Source organism: Phyllobates terribilis, unplaced genomic scaffold (assembly GCF_046119375.1).
Source record: "Phyllobates terribilis strain yellow unplaced genomic scaffold, ASM4611937v1 Scaffold_1__5_contigs__length_1240528914, whole genome shotgun sequence".
In the NCBI taxonomy this organism is placed as follows: Eukaryota; Metazoa; Chordata; class Amphibia; order Anura; family Dendrobatidae; genus Phyllobates; species Phyllobates terribilis.
This window is the reverse complement of record NW_027362761.1, coordinates 305,684,872-305,710,573: the sequence shown is the minus strand read 5'-3', so window position 1 is coordinate 305,710,573 and position 25,702 is coordinate 305,684,872. Positions and strand designations below refer to the sequence as shown.

General features: G+C 41.2%; 1 protein-coding gene across 2 annotated transcripts in view; it reads left to right on the top strand.

The window, feature by feature from the left end:
* The window catches only part of SPPL3 (signal peptide peptidase like 3), a 105,091-nt gene extending 79,645 nt beyond the window's left edge, over nucleotides 1–25,446 (top strand). For both annotated transcript variants that reach the window (XM_073673567.1, XM_073673564.1), the window contains 9 exons: nucleotides 3,676–3,764; nucleotides 9,414–9,533; nucleotides 9,612–9,690; nucleotides 11,184–11,296; nucleotides 13,778–13,884; nucleotides 19,282–19,445; nucleotides 19,562–19,761; nucleotides 21,713–21,822; nucleotides 24,251–25,446. In XM_073673567.1, the coding sequence (XP_073529668.1) occupies nucleotides 3,686–3,764; nucleotides 9,414–9,533; nucleotides 9,612–9,690; nucleotides 11,184–11,296; nucleotides 13,778–13,884; nucleotides 19,282–19,445; nucleotides 19,562–19,761; nucleotides 21,713–21,822; nucleotides 24,251–24,322 (1,044 nt within the window). In that variant the 5' untranslated portion in view covers nucleotides 3,676–3,685 and the 3' untranslated portion in view covers nucleotides 24,323–25,446. The remainder of the gene's footprint in view (nucleotides 1–3,675; nucleotides 3,765–9,413; nucleotides 9,534–9,611; nucleotides 9,691–11,183; nucleotides 11,297–13,777; nucleotides 13,885–19,281; nucleotides 19,446–19,561; nucleotides 19,762–21,712; nucleotides 21,823–24,250) is intronic.
* The last annotated feature ends 256 nt before the right edge of the window (nucleotides 25,447–25,702 follow it).

Here is a 25,702-nt window from a genome sequence, read left to right as displayed (position 1 = left end):
TTAGGTTTTTTTTTTTAGAGCACAAGTGTCATCGACCACAGTTCTGTGCACGCCTAGAAAGGGGGGAACATACACCAAACTAGTCCTAAGTGACTCTATCTCCCTCTTTTATAGTGAGTGGTTTCATCTGAATCGCAATTTTTGTGGGATTTACACAGAAACCCCAACTTAAATGCTCAGTGTAGAACACAGGAATATGATCCCTGTCTCATACTGAAAGCGATTTATAAAATGTTATGTACCCCCAAAATATTACCAATAAAAATCCTAATTTATCCCTCACAAAACCAGACCTCACTCTGGTCTGTCATCTATCACTGGAAATAAAGGGGGTTCCCACGTTTCTGGTAAAGCAACATGCCTCCCACCCCCTCAAATAAAATCCAGTGACATCTGCACTCCGAAATCCGAATGCCTACTTAACAATTTACGAGGTGTGTGTCTCAAGGAACCACAAGCTGGTCACAATGTATGGGAACTAAACTGGCTTATTTGTATTTCTCCAGAAAAAAAGTATGGTGTGGATTTTACAAAATAGTCACTGCAGCGGTAGATGAATTCATTGAGAGGTGTAATTTCTACAATGGGGTCACTTTTGGGTGTTTTCTGCTGTTCTGGCACTTTCGGGGCTCAGCAATTGTCCAGCAAAATCTGTGCTCCAAAAGCCAAATAGTGCTTCTTCCCTCTCAGCCCTGACATGTGGCCTAACAGTAGTTTCTGATGACATATGGGCAATCACCACATTTGGGAAAAACTGAGCAACAAATTACTGGGTCCAGTTTTAATAATTACCCCTCATGGAAATTATAAATATGGGGCTAAAACAACATTTTAGCAAAAAAAACATAATTTTTGTTTTCACATACACATTTTAAAAAGTTCTGTGAAGCACTTATGGGTTTAAAATGCTCAACACACTTAGATGAATTTCTTGTTGGGTCAAGTCTTCAAAATTGTCACTTGTTGGGGTATCTGCTGTTTTTGGTACCTCAAGGGCTCTGCAAATGAGACATGATGTCTGCAGTCTATTCCAGCCAAATTTACACTTCACATACCAAATGTTGCTTCTTCCCTTCTGAGCCCAGCCATGTGTCCAAACAGCAGTTTTTGACCATATATGGGATATTGCCACGTCCGGGAGAAATGATGTAATGAATTATAGGGTCCATTTTCTCATTAACTAATGTTAAAATGAAAAATTAGCATTCAAAGCAATATTTTGGTAGATTTTTTTCTTCTTCATTTTTTCAATCCACTTTGCCTTAACCCTTCAGGTGCTTAACAGGAATTAACATGTTTATTAACAGCAGTTTACAATAATTTGAGGGATGCAATTTTTAAAATGGGTTTTGCTTCTGGGCTTTTTCCGATATATAAGCCCCTCAAAGTCCCTTAACTGAATAGGTTCGTAAAATAAATGCATTTGTAAATTTTCTGGTAAAAATGAAAAATTGCTGCTATATTTTAACCCTTCTGACATCGTAGCAAAATAAAACGATGTTTGAAAAATGATTCTGACATAAAGTAGACATATGGGAAATGTTCTTTATTAACTATTTTGCAGGGCTGTGGAGTTGGTAAGCCAAACCATCGACTTTGACTCCTCAATTTCCCTGACTTCCGACTCCACGACTGCAGCACAGATTCATCTCCACTAAAAGCTTAAATCCTTAGATCATGAACAGAACAGACATTTAGAGGACATTTTTCATAACTTTCCCAAATTCTTATGAAAACATTTACAGCACATTTTGCATTGAACTACTGTACCGATTTTATTATATATTTTATTTTGGTATGACTATCTAGTTTAAGAATATAAGCATTCAAAGTGTCAAAATGTAAAAATTAGACGAAAATTTTGAAAAATTTGTGATGTTTTCACGAAAATAAAAACCAACTTGTCGACCCAAATTTACCGCTAACATAAAGTACAGCGTGTCATGACAAAGCAGTTTCAGAATCACTGGAATATATAGAAGCATTCCAGAATTATTACCACATAAATTGACACTGGTCAGATTTGAAAAATGGGACTTGGTCGTTAACATCTTTACGACATGGTACGTAATAGTACGCACCACGTCGTAACCCCTGATTCAGCGCGGGCACCGGCGCTGAGCCCGCACTGGACCAGGCACATGTCAGCTGATTTATACAGCTGACATGTGCCTGCAACAGCCGCGGGTGGAATCATGATCCATTTGCGGCTGTAAACTAGTTAAATGCCTCTTCAATCTCTGACAGCGGCATTTAACAGCGCCTCGCCGAAATCGTATCACTTACCCCGCCCATCGGTGACCCTGTCACATGATCGCTGGTCACTAATGGGTTGGCATGACAACCCGGGGTCTGCAGGAGACCCCTGTGGTTGTCATGTCCAGATTGCTATGAGCGCCGCCCAGTGGTCGGCGCACATGGCAAGTGAGCAAATCTGCTACATACAGGCGATCTGATCATCGCTTGTGTGTAGCAGAGGGGATCCGGTAACTACAGCGTCAAGTCTCCCATGGAAACTATTGAAGCAAGCAGAAAGTGTCAAAAACATGTTTTGAAAAATATAGAAAAAAAATATAAAAGTTTAAATCACCCCCACCTTTCGCCCCATTCGAAATAAAACCATAAAAAAAACACATATTTGCTATTGCCGAGTTCAGAATCGCCCGATCTATCAATATAAAAAAATAATCCGATTGGTAAACGGTGTAACAAGAAAAAAATTATAAACGCCAGAATTACGTTTTTTTGCAATTTCACCGCACTTTTTTCCACCCTGTTTTCCAGTACACGATATGGTAAAACCAGTGATGTCGTTCAAAAGTACAACCGCAAAAAATAAGCTCTCACACGGCCATATTGAGTGAAAAATAAAAAAAGTTATGCCTCTGGGAACAAGGGCATTAAGGGGTTAAGCTCAAAATTGGCTCTGTCGCTAAGGTGTTTAGAGCCAATGAATAAATAAAAGTTCAGACAGTCTACCTTCTTCAGTTTTTAAAAACAGATGCGTAATCAATGCAGTACAATGCAGAGGCATTACTGTTGCCACATGAGAGATAAGCGTTCAGTTTTACACAGAAACAAAAACCGGATAGTTGCTAACCATCAGGATGCCGGGAGGAAGTGGGGACAAAACCTTATTGTTGCGCACGCCAGAGGTCACTGGAGCGGAAGTCACAGTGACTCCCCGGCGCCTGCACCCTAGAACACTGCAGTAAAATAGGGCAGGGAGAAAAAAAAAACGTGGCTCAAGTTATAGGCGCATGCGCGGGTTGTGCAGATCTAGAGTGCACATCACAGGGCTCTGTGACGTGCACGGGAAGGGGGGGTATTTAAATTAAGTAGGTAGGCCGGGATTTCTTGGCATCCCCCGGTTGCCAAGCCTAGGAAAATGGATTTTATAAAGATATATCAAAGCAAGCAAACCTCTAATATGCGGCATACAAGGATGTATAGATTCACATTTCGATTGCCTGTATGCCCATATTAGAGGTCTGAAAAGTCCCAGGGGGTGACAGATTCCCTTTAAAGACTCACAGCTAAAATTATGCTAAATTGGTGCAACTTTCGCATTGTTCAATTCCTACTTTGTGCCACGATTTCGCCATGATGTAGTGTTGCCTGTCTTTTTTTTTTTTTTTTTATACATCTGTTCAAACCTGGTTTTATTCTTTTTAGGTCTCTGAACATGGACTTTGAAAATCAAGATAAAGAAAAGGACAGCAATGGTTCTCCAGGAGCGTTTAGTGGGAACAGCACCAATAATAGTAAGCATGACTTCAGATTGTGTCCCCTATGGAATTCTATATTTTCCTACAACTGCCATTACTTGCATGATTTTTGTTGCTTATGAGACTGAATCTGAAGTATGTTTCAGAAGTTCTTCCTTTTAGATTGTAGTTACCTTTCTATGTTGACATATCTCTCCGATTTGCCTCTAATTTAGTATTCAATATGGCTCCTAAGAACACAATCCGCTCCCTTCAGCCTTTCAATTTCTATACAACAGTTAGCTGCTCACCTCCTCCCCCCTACCTGTCAATTCCTGACCAAGCTGCTGCTATCTGTCCTGCATTGTCACAAGCCTCCAGTATTAGTAGTTTCCAGAGTAGTTTTCTTAATCACAACTCTCACTTTCCTGAGTCATTTGCTTTTTTAAATTTACTGTTTTCTAAATATGGTGATAACTTCAGAACAATGACAATAGCAAACAGACCCTGACTAGAACTGTCACTCAGAGAAGTGCCCATCCCCCCAGCAGCCAGAACGTAAAGGCCCTGTCACGCTAAGCGAGATCGCTAGCGAGATCGCTGCTGAGTCACAAGTTTTGTGACGCAACAGCGACCTCCGTAGCGATCTCGCTACGTTTGACACTTAGCAGCGACCAGGCCCCTGCTGTGAGATCGCTGGTCGTATCGGAATGGTCTGGACATTTCTTTGATCGTTGAGGTCCCGCTGGGTAGCATGCATCGGTGTGTTTGACACCTTACCAACGACCTTGTTGACGACTCAGACACAGAAACACATAGGCGTGCATCGTTATACAGATCGTTACAGGTCGCCGCATCGTTGCTGCGTCGTTGAGAAGATCTGACTGTTTGACATCTCAACAGCGACCACATAGCGACGCAGCAACGATCCCTGACAGGTCGTATCGTTGTCGGGATCGCTGTAGCGTCGCTTAGTGTGACGGGGCCTTTAGGGATCTGTAGAGCTGTGAGCTACTCAGGAGTCAACTTGAGATACCCCTTTTAATCTTAAATGACATGAAACATGTTGCTGTACTTCTCTTAATGTTAAGTTCTGATTTAACTAGTTACTGAGCAACTTGTGTTTCGGCTGAATAGAGAAAGTGGGAAAAAGAAGACAGCATTTGGGCTTTATTCCATTCTTTCTGTGTTCCATGTAGAATGGCTGCCACATGTCATTTGATCATTTGTATTGTATCACAGCAGTAAATATTCAATGCATATAATATATCCCCTTGCAAAACGTGTTAATGTTTTAGCAAATAAAAATGCTTCTGAGCTAACTGCACCTCTCCCTGCGTACTAGCCATGTTAATGCCTTACTGCTACGGTGTTCCCTTACACAATAAGCTTTCACGTGCTGGGAGTAAAGTACAAATTACTGCTAGAGACGTCAGTGAGCAATTACAGTAAGGGTACATGCACACGTTAAATATTTGGTGCAGAAATTTGTGCACCAGTTTTGGAGCATATAATGCGTGCGTATTTGCCGCTGTTTTTTGATGCGTTTTTTACATACATTTTTGCTGCAGATTTGTCCCTACACATTAGTATGGTTGAAATCTGCAGCAAAAACACTGTAAGAATGGACATACTGAAGATTAAATCTGCAAGTCACAAATAAGCGTGTGCATGAGACTTCAGGATTCCCATTCACTTTGCTGGCATCAGAAAACCCTTCAGGTTTTGTGACAAATCTGTGCAGAAAAAAAGCGACAAATCTGCAACATATGCACAGGCCCTTATAGTCCTGATATATTCAATGATCAAAAGTGATACATGTTTGACAGTTGTGTGACTATCATCATAAAGGTGCACATGCTTCACACCTTCTCCATTCAGAGAGGGCCCTGCAGAGGTGTGCAGGTGCAGTTCTAAACATATTAAAGTGCACCTGTCAGCTGGATTGTGCTTAGTAAACCACATACACTGTCAGGTGGGCGCCGTTACACTGAGTAAAATGATACCTTTGTTGATTAAATCCGTCCAGTGATTCTTTTAGAACTGTTTATTTTCAGTTCTGCCATAATGAGATGCTCGTGCTCTGGGGCGGGACTTTAGGGAGGGGCTGTAACTGGTGCTCTCATTATGTATGCCTATCTCTGGCCTCTGACAGGTCACTGCTTTCAGTGACCTGCTTACTATTTTAAATATTGCCTTTGCAATTTCTCTGCCAATTTGAAATTTACATCCCCCAAAATGGCCGCACAAAAATGTTATGCCACACAAAATAGTTAACATTTCCTACATGTCTTTTTACATCTGCATCATTTTTGAAACATATTTTTTTTGTTAGGAAGTTAGAAGGGTTAAAAGTTCACCAGCAGTTTTCTAATTTTTCTAACAACATTTACAAAACCAATTTTTTTAGGGACCACTTCACATTTGAAGTGAGTTTGAAAGGGCATATGTGACAAAAAATACCCAAAAGTGACATCATTTTAAAAAGTGCACCCCTCAAAGTGCTCAAAACTACATTCAAGTTTATTAACCCCTTTAGGTGCTTCATAGGAATTAAAGGGAATCTGTCACCTGGTGGGTCTTAAATAACCTATTACCGTAATATGAGCATACAGGTAATAGAAATGTTAAACCTGTATGCCTCATATTAATGGTCTTGTTATGAAATTGTATTTTATATCTTTATGCTAATGATTCTTTCCAGGCCTCGGAGTGTAAGGGGCCTTGAAGGAATCCCTGCCTCCTCTCCATTATAATGCCATCCCCCTCCCCTGCTCGTCACAGTGCCCTGTGACGTGCTATTGCGGCGCTGGTATCCTGCGCAGGCGCCCTGTGGACTCCCTCCACGATCTATACCTCTTCCTGCCTTCTATGGGAGGAAGTCGCAGTGACTCGCCTGCGCAGTCACAACACCGCACGATAGCCTCGGGGAGTTGCGAGTGCTGACCCCACAGGAACAGCGCCAGCACAGGAGGTGAGTATAAGCTTTTTTTATTTTATCAGGGCCAAGCAGTGGACAACCCATTTAAGGTTTCTTTACTATGTTTATGGTTGGGTATATGAGAGGGGTTGGGATGCAGATTTGGGGAGAAAAAATTGAAGACGGACAATTGTTTATATGTTTGTGAATTTGAAAACCAATAAAAATTTGTCTGATTTAAAAAAAAAAAAAAAAAAAAAAAAAGTACAATGTGTCTCAAAAAACAATCTCAGAATCACTGGTCAGAATTGTAGAATTTGGCCTTTGTTAGGAAGGTGAAAACAGGCTAGGGGCTGATGGGGTTAAATACACTAAATCTTCCTCAGTATCCAATTCAAGTAAAGCACTTTGAGATGACCAAGGACATCTGTCATAACAATTTATTTTGCAGATTATTTCACCCGAAACACTTAACTCTGATCAAGTTCATATGAGAGCCCAAAATATCCAAAATCTTGTCTCTTGTCAATGTAGACGGTGCTAGGCCCTAATTGTCTAACCATAGTGCCTATATATTGTCAGATTTTTGTATATATGTATATATATACATACATACATACAAAAATCTATATAGTACATATATATATATATATAGTACAGACCAAAAGATTGGACACACCTTCTCATTTAAAGATTTTTCTGTATTTTCATGACTATGAAAATTGTACATTCACACTGAAGGCATCAAAACTATGAGTTAACACATGTGGAATTATATACTTAACAAAAAAGTGTGATACAACTGAATATATGTCTTATATTCTAGGTTCTTCACAGTAGCCACCTTTTGCTTTGATGACTGCTTTGCACACTCGGCATTCTCTTGATGAGCTTCAAGAGGTAGTCACCGGAAATGGTTTTCCCTTCACAGGTGGGCCCTGTCAGGTTTAATAAGTGGGATTTCTTGCCTTATAAATGGGGTTGGGACCATCCGTTGTGTTGTGCAGAAGTCTCGTGGATACACAGCTGATAGTCCTACTGAAGACTGTTAGAATTTGTATTATGGCAAGAAAAAAGCAGCTAAGTAAAGAAAAACGAGTGGCCATCATTACTTTAAGAAATGAAGGTCAGTCAGTGTGAAAAATTGGGAAAACTTTGAAAGTGTCCCGAAGTGCAGTTGCAAAAACCATCAAGAGATACAAAGAAACTGGCTCACATGAGGACCACCCCAGAAAAGGAAGACCAAGAGTCACCTCTGCTTCTGAGGATAAGTTTATCAGAGTCACCAGCCTCAGAAATTGCAGGTTAACAGCAGCTCAGATTAGAGACCAGGTCAATGTCACACAGAGTTCTAGCAGCAGACACATCTCTACAACAACTGTTAAGAGGAGACTTTGTGCAGCTGGCCTTCATGGTAAAATAGCTGCTAGCAAACCACTGCTAAGGACAGGCAACAAGCAGAAGAGACTTGTTTGGGCTAAAGAACACAAGGAATAGACATTAGACCAGTGGAAATCTGTGCTTTGGTCTGATGAGTCCAAATTTAAGATCTTTGGTTTCAACCACCGTGTCTTTGTGCGACGCAGAAAAGGTGAACGGATGGACTCTACATGCCTGGTTCCCACCGTGAAGCATGGAGGAGGCGGTGTGATGGTCTGGGGGTGCTTTGCTGGTGACACTGTTGGGGATTTATTCAAAATTGAAGGCATACTGAACCAGCATGGCTACCACAGCATCTTGCAGCGGCATGCTATTCCATCCGGTTTGCGTTTAGTTGGACCCTCATTTATTTTTCAACAGGACAATGACCCCAAACACACCTCCAGGCTGTGTAAGGGCTATTTGACCAAGGAGGAGAGTGATTGGGTGCTACGCCAGATGACCTGGCCTCCACAGTTACCAGACCACCAGACATGAACCCAATCGAGATGGTTTGGGGTGAGCTGCACTGCAGAGTGAAGGCAAAAGGGCCAACAAGTGCTAAGCATCTCTGGGAACTCCTTAAGGATGTTGGAAGACCATTTCCGGTGACTACCTCTTGAAGCTCATCAAGAGAATGCCAAGAGTGTGCAAAGCAGTCATCAAAGCGAAAGGTGGCTACTTTGAAGAACCTAGAATATAAGACATATTTTCAGTTGTTTCACACTTTTTGTTAAGTATATAATTCCACATGTGTTAATTCATAGTTTTGATGCCTTCAGTGTGAATGTACAATTTTAAAAGTCATGAAAATACAGGAAAATCTTTAAATGAGAAGATGTGTCCAATGCAATGAGCTTCCTGGCCATCTATAACATTCATGCTGCAGCTAGCTTAGGAGGAGGGTCGGCAATGGGAGATCCTCCACATATCCCAAAATATAAACCTATGGAGAGTTGTCTAATAAAATCCCATATACTGAATTAACCCTATTGCTTTTTTTCCATAATCCTAGCTAAATTTTGACATATGGTGAAATAAAAAAAAAGAATAAAAATCGCTGATTTAAGGTGGATTAGATGAAAATAATCTTGGCAAGACTGGCTGACCATTTAGTGTATATGGGGGTGTCCTGGCTCTCCTGTGACACTTGATGGGAGGAGGGGTTTTTTTTAGACATATTAAGTTTCCATATGCCTTATTCCTTTGTTGTGGAGATAAGCTGTTGCTGTAGGTCCATGTGTATGGGTGTGAAAAGGAATTGCTGTTTATTCAGCTTTAGGGATTTTAGGGATAGTAATGAAAAATACATGTCTTTCGCAGATTGTGAATCATTTTGGGAATGTAACAAGCTTGTTCTTCTACAGGTATCCAGACTATTGACTCTACTCAGGCTTTGTTCCTTCCTATTGGCGCCTCCGTGTCTCTTCTGGTCATGTTCTTCTTCTTTGACTCTGTTCAGGTGGTGTTCACTATTTGCACTGCAGGTGAGTAATTTTTTTGTTCAGAATGATGATAATTTTACAAAGGTGAAAAAAGAATTTAATGTTCATTTTCTCTTTCAGTTCTCGCAACAATAGCATTTGCATTTCTCTTGCTCCCTATGTGCCAGTATTTAACCAGGCCCTGCTCTCCTCAGAATAAGTGAGTATGCATTCATGAATTCTGTGAAATTGAATTGAATGTCATTAGTACTCAATTGCAGTTTGCTTTCTTTTTTTGTCTTCAGTTTGCCCCTTATTAAAAGTGGTTATCCAGGACCAATACTTTTTATCTGTATGGGCCGAAGAACTAACAAGCAGGTAGTTCCTAACTACCTGCCTGTTGTGTATGGCGCCGATCTCTACCGGCACAGAGCGGTCACAGACTACTCCTGCCCACGATTCAGCGGCTTCCTCTGAGGTCACCTCTACAGAGTGGTGGCTTCTCATCTGATCTGCTTTGTTGATGGGGCTTGACAGCTGGCATCATGGTGATTGACAACTGGCTCCCTGCAGTTAGGCAGTGGGGAGCCAACTGTCAATCTGCAGGGAGCCGACTGTCAGTCAGCATGATGTTGGCAGTCATGCCCCATCAACAGAGCAGCTTGGAAGAAGAAGACCGGCTCTGATGATGTGAAGCTGCTGAATCGCCGATGACCTCTTAGCTGGCGCCGGGTTGAGCGGACAAATAGTTGCTTCTGTTAGTTTTAAGGCTCATAGTAAAAAATAAAAAAAAAATCACATGGCCCTGGACAACCCCTTTAAGGGGGGGATAATAGAAATTATCCATGCTTTATGTGCTGCTTTATATCAGAGACTTAATGTGAAAGCACAATGCCAAGACATGGAAATCATTTGTGTCCAGCCTACTATCAGAGAGATGAGCCAGATTCCCTTAGTGTACATCTGGTTAGGGAGTTATTCATGTATAAATATTAGGGTATAGCAGTATGTACAGTATTCTCAGGACAATCTAATATTTGCTGTTCAAATCTGAAAGCATCTGCAAGTTATAGATCATCATTCTATTATCCCATCTAAATGATAGTGAATGGATGCAAGACTAAGGATGCTTTCACACTGTGCTCATGCACCCATTCAGTGGCTCCGTTGAGGCTTACTTCCGAACTCCCCCCACACCCCTCTTCCCCCGGCAAAACCTGGTTCGGGCGTATGCGCCGACTGAGCCATATACTATAATTGTGTAGACCGAGCGAACTTGCGCTCTGTCATGCATCATTTTCAGGCGTGTACGCCTACTGGAAGGTGGACAGCCAGACACAGTGTGCACCATTATAGTCTATGGCCCGTCGACGCATACGCCCAAACCCCGTTTTGCAGGGGGGGTTCTGAAGTAAGCCCCGATGAAGCCGCTGAACGGGTGCCTGAGCACAGCGTGAAGGCACCCCAAGCACCTTGGCTTAGTCCATGTACCTTAAAATGGTGGAATTCTCTTCTATATTCTATTCTAGCACGAAATACAAACAGAATAAGATGATAATGGACATTGGGTTTTTTTTTTTTTGCAGCTACTTGAATACAAGGTCATATTAAATGCACATGATGAAAACTTATCATCATGTGCATTTAATATGACCTTGTAAAATGTGATGTACGTGCCAATATTCTACCAATGTTTCCATTTCTGTTTATTAGGATTTCCTTTGGATGCTGTGGTCGTTTTACAGTGGCAGAGCTGCTATCCTTTTCTCTTTCTGTATTGCTAGTTCTTATTTGGGTACTGACAGGCCACTGGCTGCTCATGGACGGTGAGTTTTCTTCGCTTCTTTCTCAAAGGCATCTCACAGGTTAAGTGGGGCACCAACCTAGGAGAACCATAGATATTTTGTTAAAAACCTTGGGTCGGTTGCAGTTTTAAAGGGAATCTGTCAGCTGGTTTTTGCTATGTCATCTGAGAGCAGCGTGATGTAGGCAAAGAGAAGTTGAATCCAAGGATGTATCACTTAGATTACTGAGTGCAGCCGTTCTGACACAATCAGAGCTTTTAGATTTAGAATGAAGCAGAGCTGAGAAAGCTAACTCCACCCACACCAGGCTCTCTGTGTACTAAGTCTATAGACTGTGAGCTGCTTATCACAAGAGGGGCGTTGCCGGATTAGTGTAGTCCATGTTAGGCTATGTGCCCATGATGCAGAAATGCTCAGGATTTTTTCCTGAGCGTTTCTGCATCTCCCTGGCAGAAAAATACGCATGCGGATTGTGCATGCGTTTTCCTGCCAGGGACATGCGGATGTGAAGCGTTCTCCACTTGCATTTCCGCATGCGGGTTGACAAGCGCTTTCCAAGCGATTTTAGCATCACTTGGAAAGTGCTTGTCAACTTGGTCACACTATATAAATCCATGCAAACGGCATGGATTTATATACTGTGACCGAAAGAATGGTAAAAAATAAATATATACTTACCCTCTGATGGCCCCCGCAGTCTTGCTTCCCTCCGTCTTGGCTGCCGGCAGCGGTACACTGAAGGACCTGCCGACGACAGCGTCGCGTGACCTGTCACATGACTATGACGTCAGCGCAGGTCCTTCAGTCCATCGCTAGCTTCCGGCCTGAGAGGACGAGTGCAGCGGGGGCCGTCAGAAGGTAAATATAATCTTTATTTTTTATTTTATTCTTTTTTTTCACAGTTTCTATGGTACCCGGGTCCGGAGGAGAGTCTCCTCTCCTCTAGACCTGGGTACCATCCGCACATTGGAACGCATGGATTCCGCATGTCCTTATCTAGTGAAGCGGAATGCATGCATTCTAATGCAAGTCAATGGCGGCGAAAACGCAGCACTTCTGCAAAATAATTGGTAGTGCTGCGTTTTTTTCCGCAATGATAATCCGCAGCGGAAATTTCCGCAGCATGTGCACAGCACATGCGGATTATCATTGGGGAACATGGCAGACCTTCTACCATGCGTTTTTTAAGCGTTTCTGCAGCGTTTTTGCCACTGCGGAAACGCTTAAAAAGCACATCGTGGGCACACAGCCTTGATCTTAGTGATAAATCCTTCACGTAAACAACAGCACTTTGAGGCTATGTGCCCACGTAGCAGATTTGATGCAGAGCGTTTTTGCCTCTCTGGCAGAAAAAAACGCATGCAGATTTACATGCGTTTTTTCTGCCAGAGAGAAGCATTTTTTCAGCGTTTTTACGTGCATTTTTTCAAGCTGTTTTCCAAGCAATTTTGAGCATCACTTGGAAAAGTGCTTGACAAGTTGGTCACACAATATAAATCCATGCAACCGGCATGGATTTATAATGTGTGTACAACTGATGCTTTAAATGCAGCATCTTTAGTTAAAAAAAAGAGAATTAAAACGTTAAAAAAAACCCAAAAAACTGTATACTCACCTCTCCGGTCTCCTCCAGTCTGCTCCCGGCGGCGTCCACTCTCCTCGGCGTCCCGCAGTATACTGTCAGGACCTGCGGTGACGTCATTTAGTCAGCTGATGGTCACGCGACCGTCACCTGACCGCCGACGTCAGCGGTCGCGTGACCATCAAGTGACTAAATGACGTCACCGCAGGTCCTGACAGTACACCGCGGGACGCCAAGCAGAGAGGACGTGGCCGGGGGCCGCCGGAGAGGTGAACATACAGGTTTTGTTTATTTTTAACTTTATGTCTTTTTTTCACCGCGTGGTAGCCCGGATGAAGAGGAGTTGTAGTCTCATCTTCGTCCTGGGTACCACACGCACCGCTATTACGCTGCAAATTCGCTGCCATTGAATTTAATTGAAACGCAGCAAATCCACATATACCTGTGGGTTTGCTGCGTTTCAATGTTCCTCAATGGCCGTGAATTTGCAGCGTAATCGCGGTAGAAATGGTCATGCTGCTTTTTGCAACGCAATGCGAATTCGGCACGCAAATAGCGCATCATGTGCACAGCACATCCGAATTCACATTGCTTTGCATGGCAGACGGTTTTACAAGCGTTTTCACAGCCGTAAAAACGCTACGTGGGCACTTAACCTGACAAGTGACACATCCCTGAATTCTGTGTTTCAGCCACCATCTCCTGCTGTCTTCAGATTACATAGCAGAAACCTGCTGACAGATTCCCTTTAAATGTTTTTTTTTTTTTTGTTGTTGTTTTTTTTTTTCTTTCTTTCTTTGCTACGGTTGTAGAACATGATGTAGCTTAGTAGAGCACACTACCACTGTCGTAATACATTGCATGAATTCCTCTTTGAAGAAGCGGGTTTGAACAATCCACTACTTTGTTTCTCTTTCCAGCCCTTGCAATGGGACTATGTGTAGCAATGATCGCCTTTGTCCGTCTGCCTAGCCTGAAGGTTTCCTGTCTCCTACTTTCAGGGTTACTTATATATGATGTGTTTTGGGTAAGCAGAATTGTTGGTTTCAAAAGAATGTCAGTTTTAAAGTAAATGTGATATAAAATTTGTAAAGTTATATAGTTAGACTCCTTCATTGGACTGTCAGCCCAAATTTATACTCAAACTAATTACATAACCTTGCAAGAAATAGATCAACAATAAAAATTGTTCTGATTTAGTTTCTATTTCTGTTCCTCCATTGCCACCCAAATTTTTATATATTATAGGTGCTGCTGACTGTTGGAGGTGCAGGGTCCTGCAACTGTGCACCCATTTCCAAACCAATAACTCAAAACACCATTTTGAATTGTGCAGCTTCTTGCGCACAGCAATGTACTTGGTCAATAAAAACAATATGGGACCGTACTCAACAATCTGTGTGTTTTTTTACCGACCCAAAGACTTACTATTGAGCCCATACATCAGTGCATGCATTCATGCAGGAGCTGCGTACTTAAGAGCAGCGTTTTTACTTGGCATACAACTTTCTACAATGAGCAGCATGTTGCTCCTATAATATAGAAAAACTTGTTTTAAATGATGGCGTTCTTATAGAAATTTAGTAATATTAGAATACAAACCTATGAGAAAGCACATTATAATAACTCCTCACAGAGAGCCCATAGACATATTGTACAATGCTGTCAACTACAGACCATTCTTATTTCACCATTTGAAGGAAGTAAATGTATGCCTTTCCTAATATATTGTCCTTTTTACAAACTTTCTGGCTGTTTTTATTCACCAAAAGTATGTGTTCCACATCCTTGTTGAAGGGCCATCACATGGGTTATAAGCAAAGACTGCAATGTCTGAACCAATTGACTTGGCACCTTGTGAAAGACTCTCCCTAATTTGACAACCATTAAGTGCATCTAAAAGAAAATTATATCACATTGATAATTAAATTTGGAAATTCCATCAAAATATTAAGGAGTTCCTAAAATAAATAAATGGTTATATGGTCCTCATCAGAGAAATACAATTCTTATTTTATAGGGGTTTTTAAGAGGACCATCACTACTTTATTTTTATTCATAATTTCCTACCTCATCATAAATTGGCTGCAGTGCTGATTATTTTTTTCTCTCTACACTCTGTTGTAGGGATATTGGCTTCTGAATTTTTTTGCACCCAGTAGGCAAATTACACCTGCAAGCAAGGGGTGTTTAATGTTTGTCTTCTATGACACTGCCTAATCATAAAAAGGTAGCATCATAGAGGGGGATGGGAATGCAAATGACCTTAACCCCTGTCTGACATGGGGTGTATCTGTGTCCTGGGCCTATTCCGAGCCCTGCCGTGCGCCCAAACAGTGGTTTTTCCCCACATATGGGGTATTTGCATGTTCAGGAGAAATTACACAACAAATTTTGGGGTCCATTTTTTCCTGTTACCGTTGCGAAAATAAAAAAAATTGGGTCTAAAGTAACATTTTTGTGAAAAACAATAAATGTTCATTTTTTTTTTCCTTCCACATTCCAAAAATTCCTGTGAAGCACCTGAAGGGTTAATAAACGTCTTGTGGTTTTGAGCACCTTGAGGGGTGCAGTTTTTAGAATGGTGTCACTTTTGGGTATTTTCTGTCATAAAGGCCCCTCAAAGTGACTTCAAATGTGGTGTGGTCCCTAAAAAAAATGGTTTTGTAAATTTCGTTGGAAAAATTAGAAAAATCGCTGGTCAACTTTTAACCCTTATAACTTCATAACGAAAAAAAAATGTTGGTACCAAAATTGTGCTGATGTAAAGTAGACATGTGGGAAATGTTATTTATTAACTCCTTTGTGTAACATATCTCTCTGATTTAAGGGCATGAAAATTCACATTTTGAAAATTACGAAATTTTCAACATTTTAGCCAAATTTCCACTTTTTTCACAAATAAACGCTAGTCATATTGAAGAAATGTTACCACAATCATGAAGTACAATGTCAGGAAAAAACAGTCTCAGAATCAGGGGGATCCATTGAAGCGTTCCAGAATAATTACCTCCTAAAGTGACAGTGGTCAGAATTGTAAAAATTGGCCTGGTCATGAACGTGCAAACCACCCTCGGGGGTAAAGGGGTTAAAAAAAAAAAGTAAAAACAGGCATTTTCTGTGTGATTTGGTGAGACTTGATGTGTCTCTCACTCGACCACGCAGAGAACTCCTCATTCCCTTCACTTCCTGTCATAACAGCGTCGGGAGAGAAGAGCTGTGACGTGGAGCCCAGAAATGAAAATCATGGTGGGAGCAGCATTTGTCATAAAAATGCTCAGAGCTAATACAGGTTTTCTGGCAAACTGTCAATCTCCTTATTCCTTGGTATCTGAAAAACCCTGCTCCCATGATGATATTCATCACTCCCAAACTGCAGCTCTCCTCTTCTCCCCGCAATGCATTAACAGAAAATGACAGCAGTTGGGTTTTCTCAGTGTGGTCAAGTGAGGTACATAAAGTCTTGCCAGATTATTTTAAAGATGCCAGTTTTGGCCTTCCCTGTGGGACTATGCTTCCCTTCCCCACACCCCCATGAGCAGGCTTGTTTCGATTAAGCACCGTCAAAGAGGGGGGAAAAAGTAAATGAGTCTCTATTGCTGCTCCCTTTGTCGAAGGGGAAATATGTATATTGGGTGCTCTAAAGTTCAGAAATCCATATATCAGTAGTGCAGTGGAGAAAAGGGATTCGGCCATTTATACACCATTTTACCGGCAGTCATTAAAGAGAGCCTGTCAGTACGATTTTGTAATATACAGTAAAGGCATGGCTGTAATGGCGCTGTAACACAGATTAAATTGATACTGTTTGAAAGAAGAACAGCAAAATAGATTTCTTCACCAATCACTATTGAAGTTTTCTGCTGAATAGATTTCTGTGCACAGGACTGGACTGTGCAGTTGGTCTTCTTCTCCCTGTCTGATTCCCCAGCCCTTCTATCTGTGACTTGTCCACTGCTGACATTTCAATCAGAGGGTGCAGGTCATTGAAAGACTGGAGGCTGGTGGAGGAGCAGGGAATCGGACAGGAAAGAGAAGACCCAGTGTACTGTGCATCAAAATCTAATTAGCAGAAAATGAATGGTGATGAAAGAACAACAACAAGGCGGATTTCTTCACCGAAGGTAACAACTGTACTACAGCGCCATTACAGCTACGTCTTTACTTTACATTACAAAATCTTGCTGACAGGTTCTCTTTAATGAGCAGCTTTATTATTATTTATTATGCTTTTGCTTATATAGCACCATCATATTCCGCAGCGCTTTACAGACATCATCATCGCTGTCCTCATTCAGGCTGACAATCTAAATTCCCTATCAAGATGTCTTTGTAGGAGGAAACCAGAGGAAATCCACACAAACATGGGGAAAACATACAAACTCCTTGCAGATGTTGTCCTTGGTGGGATTTGAACCCAGAACCCCAGCGCTGCAAAGCAACTGTGCTAACCACTGAGCCACCATGCTGCCCGATGCACTTTTTCTTTTTTTACGGCATTGAGGAATAAATGTATAGGGCCCCCTGATGGGCGAAAATGCCATGCAGACACTCTCCTACATTGGTCACCATTGTTGTTACAACCAATCATCTGGGTTGATGAACCCCTTAGATGTCATGATTAATTGCTACAGCAGCATCTAGATGGTTGAGAGAGGGCGAGGACGTTCGCGGGCGCCTATAGTTGGTACAGCAACGTGAAGTACATGACTGCTACAGTGTATGAGACTTGCAATTAAAAGTGAAAAAAGTATTAATGTCCTACAGTGGGACAAGTACACATAATTGGTACTGTCGCATCCAGAACAAACCAAAATGTAAAATTGTTATATTATTTATTAGGTATGGCCAACACTGTAAAAAAAAAAAAAAAAATACGTAAACACACCAAGAATTTAGCTTTTTCATCATTCTGACACAAAAGATGGAATAAAAGACTTGACAGAAAGTTGTATCTAAAATAAACAAAAATTGTATTTTTGGAAACCTCAGCTTGTCCTGAAAAAAAAAAAAAAAAAGCCCTCGAACAGCAGTGTCTGCATTGGCAAATTCCTAAAGTTCTAACTTTATTTTTTTGCAAAGACAAATTAATTTCTGTAAAATGTTGTTTGTGTAAAAGTGGCAAATCATGAAAAACAAAAGCTGTATGAATTTGGTATTCCTATAATCCTACTGACCTGAAGAATAAATCTGTTTTGTCACCTTTTTCTGCAAAAATAAGTCTGCTTGGCTTGTTTTTGTTCATTCAGCATGAAAAAAATCGGAATAAAAAGCTAAAAAAAAAATGTAATGCACCCCGAAAAAATCCTTTATACAGCTCTGTTGCCCCAAAAATAAAAAATTATAGCTCTCCAAATATGGTGTTTAAAAACGATTTTTTTATTGAAAAAAAGCATTTTTAGTGTACAAAAACCTAAATAAATCTGGTCTCGCTGTATTTGCACGAACACAAAGAATATAGCCGTCTTTTCACTTACACCGCACAGTAAAGAGTTACAAAATAAATTCTTGAACTGCTGTTTTTGTTTTCAGCCTTCCAAAAATTCAGAATAAGGCTTTGTTCATATTTATCATTTGTACTTTGCTGAGCATGTACATTGGGATTTTCGTTTAAAACCCCCAAAAAATGTGAATGTGATTCAGATGAGACCCCTGATGGAACCATTCACTATTATGAGGCAGATGAAGTCACTCTGTTTCGGCGCTGTCCCTCCATTTTAGGCATCTTTTTAGCACACAGAAGTGTGATTGACCACAGTTGTGTGCACGCCTAAATGGGCAGACAGCACTGGAGCATACACCAAGCGGAGTCCAAAGTGACTCCATCTGCCTTAATATAGTGAGAAGTTTCATCTGAATCTCATTTTGGGGGGAATTTAAATGGAAACCCCAACATAAATGCTTAGCATAGATAATAGTATAAACGTGATCTTGGTCTTGTACTGAAAGTGATCAAAGAATGTTATGTACTCCAAAATGTTACCACTTAAAACTTATTCTGCAAAAAACAAGCTCCCCATGCAGGTCAGTCAATTGTGAATTGAATTTAAAGGCGTTACCACTTTACCGGAACCACAGAGGCCCTGGAAATGCGACCTGGCTCCTTCCTCCAAATAAAATCCCCCCCCCCATGTAAATCTGCATCCCAAATCCACAGACCTCCCCCATACTTCCGAGCCCGAAAATGTACATAAACTGCATTTAGCGACCACATTTTTAGCATTGCTGTAGTGGGGAGAGCCCACTTAAAAATTTATAGGGTGTGTTTCCAAAAGTTTCAGGGGTTTTGCCCTTCATCGTTGCAAAGTAGGAGAATTGGTTGTCTGAGTGAGAGGGGGTCTAAGTATCCACTATAAGGTATCTCGTACATGCTATTTGCATATGGTATAATTGCTATCATGTACTTCTCTGATCCCTTCTGCAGGTCTTCTTTTCTGCCTACATATTTAACAGCAATGTGATGGTCAAGGTGGCAACACAACCTGCTGATAATCCTCTGGATGTCTTGTCAAGGAAGCTTCATCTTGGCCCTAATGTTGGTAGGGACATACCTCGCCTGTCACTGCCAGGAAAACTAGTTTTTCCTAGGTAAGGTTCTGTTATTGAAAAATGCCTTCTGCTTTCTAGATCCAGCTATGGCTGTTCTAGATGAATCCACTCCTGTTTATGTATTCTTACAATATTTTATTAATGTCTTTGTGCAGTTCTACAGGCAGTCACTTTTCCATGCTTGGCATAGGGGACATTGTAATGCCAGGACTACTTCTCTGCTTCGTTCTGCGTTATGACAACTACAAGAAACAGGCGACAACTGATTCTTGTGGTGCACAGGGGACCGCCAACATTTCTGGACGAATGCAGAAGGTCTCCTACTTCCATTGCACACTCATTGGGTACTTTGTGGGTAAGTAACCAGTGCCTGATTTATTAAGCATATTTAGATTGGTCTTTCAAGATGCCCTCCTTCCTCCCCCTTTAAAAATGTTTGCATTTTCTATGAATGCCAGTTCATTATTTTTATATTAATTTTATATATACAGTGCCTACAAGTAGTATTCAACCTCCTGCAGATTTAGCTGGTTTGATAAGATGCAAATAAGTTAGAGCCTTCAAACTGCAAACGAGAGTAGGTTTTATGAACAGAAGCATAAATCTTACAAACCAAAAAGTTATGTTGAACAGTTGAATTTTATTAAATTTTAAACATAAAAGTGTGGGTCAATTATTATACAACCCCTATGTTTAATATTTTGTGGAATAACCCTTGTTTGCAATTACAGCTAATAATCGTCTTTTATAAGACCCGATCAGGCCGGCACAGGTCTGTGGAGTTATCTTGGCCCACTCCTCCATGCAGATCTCCTCCAAGTTATCTAGGTTCTTTGGGTGTGTCATGTGGACTTTATTCTTGAGCTCCTTCCACAAGTTTTCAATTGGGTTAAGGTCAGGAGACTGACTAGGCCACTCCAACACCTTGACTTTTTCGCTATTGAACCAGGCCTTGGTTTTCTTGGCTGTGTGCTTTGAGTCGTTGTCTTGTTGGAAGATGAAATTACGACCCATCTTAAGATCCTTGATGGAGGAGCGGAGGTTCTTGGCCAAAATCTCCAGGTAGGCCGTGCTATCCATCTTCCCATGGATGCGGACCAGATGGCCAGGCCCCTTGGCAGAGAAACAGCCCCACAGCATGATGCTGCCACCACCATGCTTGACTGTAGGGATGGTATTCTTGGGGTCGTATGCAGTGCCATCCAGTCTCCAAACGTCACGTGTGTGGTTGGCACCAAAGATCTCGATCTTGGTCTCATCAGACCATAGAACCTTGAACCAGTCTGTCTCAGAGTCCTCCAAGTGATCATGAGCAAACTGTAGACGAGCCTTGACATGAAGCTTTGAAAGTAAAGGTACCTTACGGGCTTGTCTGGAACGGAGACCATTGCGGTGGAGTACGTTACTTATGGTATTGACTGAAACCAATGTCCCCACTGCCATGAGATCTTCCCGGAGCTCCTTCCTTGTTGTCCTTGGGTTAGCCTTGACTCTTCGGACAAGCCTGGCCTCGGCACGGGAGGACACTTTCAAAGGCTGTCCTGGCCGTGGAAGGCTAACAGTAGTTCCATAAGCCTTCCACTTACGGATGATGCTCCCAACAGTGGAGACAGGTAGGCCCAACTCCTTGGAAAGGGTTTTGTACCCCTTGCCAGCCTTGTGACCCTCCACGATCTTGTCTCTGATGGCCTTGGAATGCTCCTTTGTCTTTCCCATGTTGACCATGTCTGAGTGCTGTTCACAAGTTTGGGGAGGGTCTTAAATAGTCAGAAAAGGCTGGCAAAAGAGATCTTTAATCCACACATGTGAAGTTCATTATTCTTGGTGCCTGAACTACTTCTTAATACTTTAGGGGGACCAAACAGAATTCTTGTGGTTTGAGGGGTTGAATAATAAATGACACTCTGAATTAACTTTTTACGTTTAAAAAAAATAAAAAAATTTTGCTGCAGTGCATTTCCCACTTCCAGGCTGATCTACAGTACAAATGTCACAATGCCAAGTTAATTCCGCATGTGACAACCAGCTAAATCTGCAGGGGGTTGAATACTACTTGTAGGCACTGTAAGTATATTTGCTAGTTGCAGTGATCACTGACATGCAGAATGGGTATAAATAGTAGAGACATGATTTTATGATCTGATCTGGATCTAGCCCACCCACCATGTCATCTTGGTCTTGACACGTGAATTTAGCTTTTTTTCCCTTTATGAAGTATCATACCTTCTCTTCAGATTTCTTTGTTGTTGTAATGAAGATGAAGAGAAAAAAAAAAGCCTGTGTGTGTTAATCTTGTTACATTACAGGACTGTTAACTGCGACGGTGGCTTCACGCATTCACAGAGCTGCACAGCCTGCTTTGCTCTATTTGGTTCCCTTTACTTTATTACCGCTGCTCACCATGGCCTATTTAAAGGTAGGTTGTATTCTTCATTTTTTTTTTTTTAAATCAGATCTCTTTTTTTTTTTTTTTATTCAACATTTTCCAAAAAATTACAAACGTGAAAAAACGATTACATAAGAAACCCAAATGCACCCATCCCAGTGATAGAATGCCTTTAAACAAAACTACCCTTCCTTCCAAATTCTGGGAACCCCGGGAGTACCTTAAAGTCAATAGTGTCTGATTATTAGCAAATAAATGTCTGGAATCTTCTTCTCTTTCTACAACACATCAGGGAAAATAAGTATTTGATACACTGCCGATTTTGCAAGTTTTCCCACCTGCAAAGAATGGAGAGGTCTGTAATTTTTATCGTAGGTAGACTTCAACTGTGAGACAGAATCTAAAAATTAAAAATCCAGAAAAATCACATTGTATGATTTTTACATAATTAATAGTATTTTATTGCAATAATTCTGGTTCTCCCAGACCTGTTAGTTTTTCTTTAAGATGCCCTCCTACTCTACACTCTTTACCTGTATTAATTGCACCTGTTTGAACTTGTTATCTGTATAAAAGACACTTGTCCACACACTCAATCACACTCCACCATGACCAAGAACAAAGAGCTGTCTAAGGACACCAGGGACAAAATTGTAGACCTGCTCAAGGCTGGGATGGACTACAGGACAATAGGCAAGCAGCTTGGTGAGAAGGCATCATCTGTTGACACAATTATTAAAAAATGAAAGAAACAGAAGAGGAGTATCAATCTTCCTTGGTCTGGAGCTCCATGCAAGATCTCGCCTCGTGGGGTAAGGATGTTTCTGAGAAAGGTCAGGAGTCGGCCCAGAACTACACAGGAGAACCTGGTCAATGACCTGAGGAGAGCTGGGACCACAGTCTCTTAACGTTACCATTAGTAACACACTACGCTGTCATGGATTAAAATCCTGCAGGGCACGCAAGGTCTCCCTGCTCACGCCAGCACATGTCCAGGCTCATTTGAAGTTCGCCAATGATCATCTGAATGATCCAGAGGAGGCATGGTAGATGGTCGTGTGGTGAGATGATACCAAAAAGTTCTATTTTGGTCTCCGCTTCACTCGCTGGGTTTGGAGGAAGAAGGATGAGTGCAACGCCAAGAACACCGTCCCAACCGTGAAACATGGTGGGGAAAGCATCATACTTTGTGGTGCTTTTCTGCAAAGGGGACAGAACGACTGCACCGTATTGAAGGAAAGATAGATACGGTCATGTATCGTGAGATTTTGGCCAACAACCTCCTTCCCTCAGTAAGAGCATTAAAGGTGGGTCGTGGCTGGGTCTTCCAGCATGACATTGACCCGAAACCCACAGCCATGGTTTGGGGGGGGGGGAGTGCGTCTTATGTTCCGAAAAATCCGGTATTTCATGCAATAAAATGCAAATTAATTATGTAAAAATCATACAATGTGATTTTTCTGGATTTTTAGTTTTAGATTCTGCGTCTCACAGTTGAAGTGTACCTACAATAAAAATTACAGACCTCTCCACTCTTTGTAGGTGGGAAAACTTGCAAAATCGGCAGTGTATCAAATACTTATATATGTGTATGTACACTGAAGAAAATATGTGGGTGTATATATATCAGGGCTGTGAACTCGGTGTCTGTGTCCATTTTGGTGAAGTCGGTATAAAATGGACCGACTCCTACAATATATAATAAATTGGGTTTAGTAGTACTATGCAGGATGTGCTGTAATTTATTTCATAAGAATTTGGGAAAGTTATGAAATGTCCTATTAATGTCTGTACTACTTCTGATCTAAGGATCTTGGCTTTTATTTGATATTATTATATTATTTATATTTTTATGTAGGGCAATAAGCTTTCTAGCTTGGTAAAGCAGTCTTAGAATAGATAACTGATAATAATCCTCAACTGGCAAATCCCCAATATAGCCTAGTAAGCAGGCAATCTGGTCAGGGGAAATATTACATTCAAACACTGAGGCAATTGGTCTCAATACCTCTGACTAGAACTTGCCCAACTTGGACAATCTTACATAACATTATATAAGCCGGCATTAGGGAGTTTACATCTATAACATAGTTGATTTGACTTGCGACTCATATTATGCAATAGCAAAGGTGTGTTGTATGCTGTGTGGCATATAGTACTGAGAGTCTTTGCGCCTCAGTCATTGAGACTTTAGGGACTACTTGTAGGATATCAGTTGATGTACTTTAATTGGTCTCACATCTCGCTCCCAATTTTTCATGTCTGTTACGGCCTATATTTCCACAGTCTGATACTGTCACAATATTAGTTTTAACGCATGGATTGTTCAGCAACTGATGGTTCATAGATCTTTTGTGTAACTTTGAGTTAGAGTGGATTACTTATTGAAGATGAGATATTTTGCGCTGTGTTATACTGCACGCTGAAGACTTTGCTGACCCTGTTCTCTCTCTCACAGGGTGACCTGCGCCGAATGTGGTCAGAACCGTTCCACGCTAAGGCCAGCAGCTCCCGCTTCCTCGAGGTATGATGGGAACAGGAAACTAAGCCAAACTTGGCAGAATTTTTTTCAATTTGGCATCTCTCTCCTCTGGATAAACTCAGTGTAAATGGACACAGCTACAACTGATGGACCTCAAAGGAATTTTTGTTGTAAAATGATGGAAAAAAAATAAAAACTTTAGTGACTTCTACGCAAGGGTTCTTATCTCTGAAACATGCCCTCAGCAGTGGACTATATTCCTGTTGGAACATCAGAGTTTAGACTAAGTATATATATATAAATATATATAAAAAGAACTGGGATCCAGTGGATCTATATGGATTGGAAATCTTGGATTCCTTCAAGGTCTGGCCTAACTGTGGCTCCATGTAGCATGTGACTTTAAAGGCCTCTGAGCTCCAGGACTACTTTGGCTCTGCAAAACCTATGGGACCAGACCCCATGAGGAGACATGCAGCCCTCTAACCAGCTCTCCTTCCTGTTTTTTTTTGTCTCCCTTCCCCCTTTTATTTTTTATTTTCTTTTTTTTTTTAAGTTTAAATATCTTCTGTGGTGTGAAGTGACTTTTTAGATCTCAGCCAGTGTGTGAGTTACTCAAAGTATATACATAGTCTGTCGTATTTAATTCCATTTCACCCTTTTCCCAATTCATGTTGCAGAGGGCAAGTCTGAGGTGATATATTTTCTATGGATAGTTTAAATATTCACAGAATAATGCCAGGTCAGGCCAGGCCTGCTGTGTTCTGTCGCATGTCCTGCACTTTCATCTTTGGCTTTATATGACTAATCCATCCCAGCAAAGTGAAGCCTCGGTTCCAATCCAGTGTATTGTGTGCTTGTTCTGATGTACTCATGGGCTGTTTAGTGACTGTATTTGGTTCTGATCAATGTAGTGACCTAGGGCAGATGAAATGTTCCAAAACCTTTGTCTTCATTTTTGCGCAGCCTTTTTAGCGGTTCCCTTGGACTCTTGCATGTCAAACTTGCTGCGCTCATCGCTCCCTCCATAATAATGTTACCTACCTGTAAATACATATTTTCTTTTTTCTATTGTTTTTGTATTTTAGTATTTTCATTTGTCTGCTGTATTTCTGATATTTCCATGTGACTACCCTCACTCATGAAAAGACTAAAGGAAAAAAAACTCCAAATATGGTTTTGTATGTCTGCCTCGACTACTATTTCTTAAGCTGCAGTGTACAACTGCTGGACAGGTTAGGACGGTCTAGCTGGGGAATGGTAACTTCATGGGCAAATTTGTATGGTCTGTAACATGGATGTACTAGTGTCATTGAATAGAACACTAACCCTAGAAATAGAGGATGCAAGTAATCAGGATACCCCCGCTGTTTGTCAAACTTTAGGATGTTCTGCTTATTTCTGAAACAGTCAATCTAGAAAGCCTGG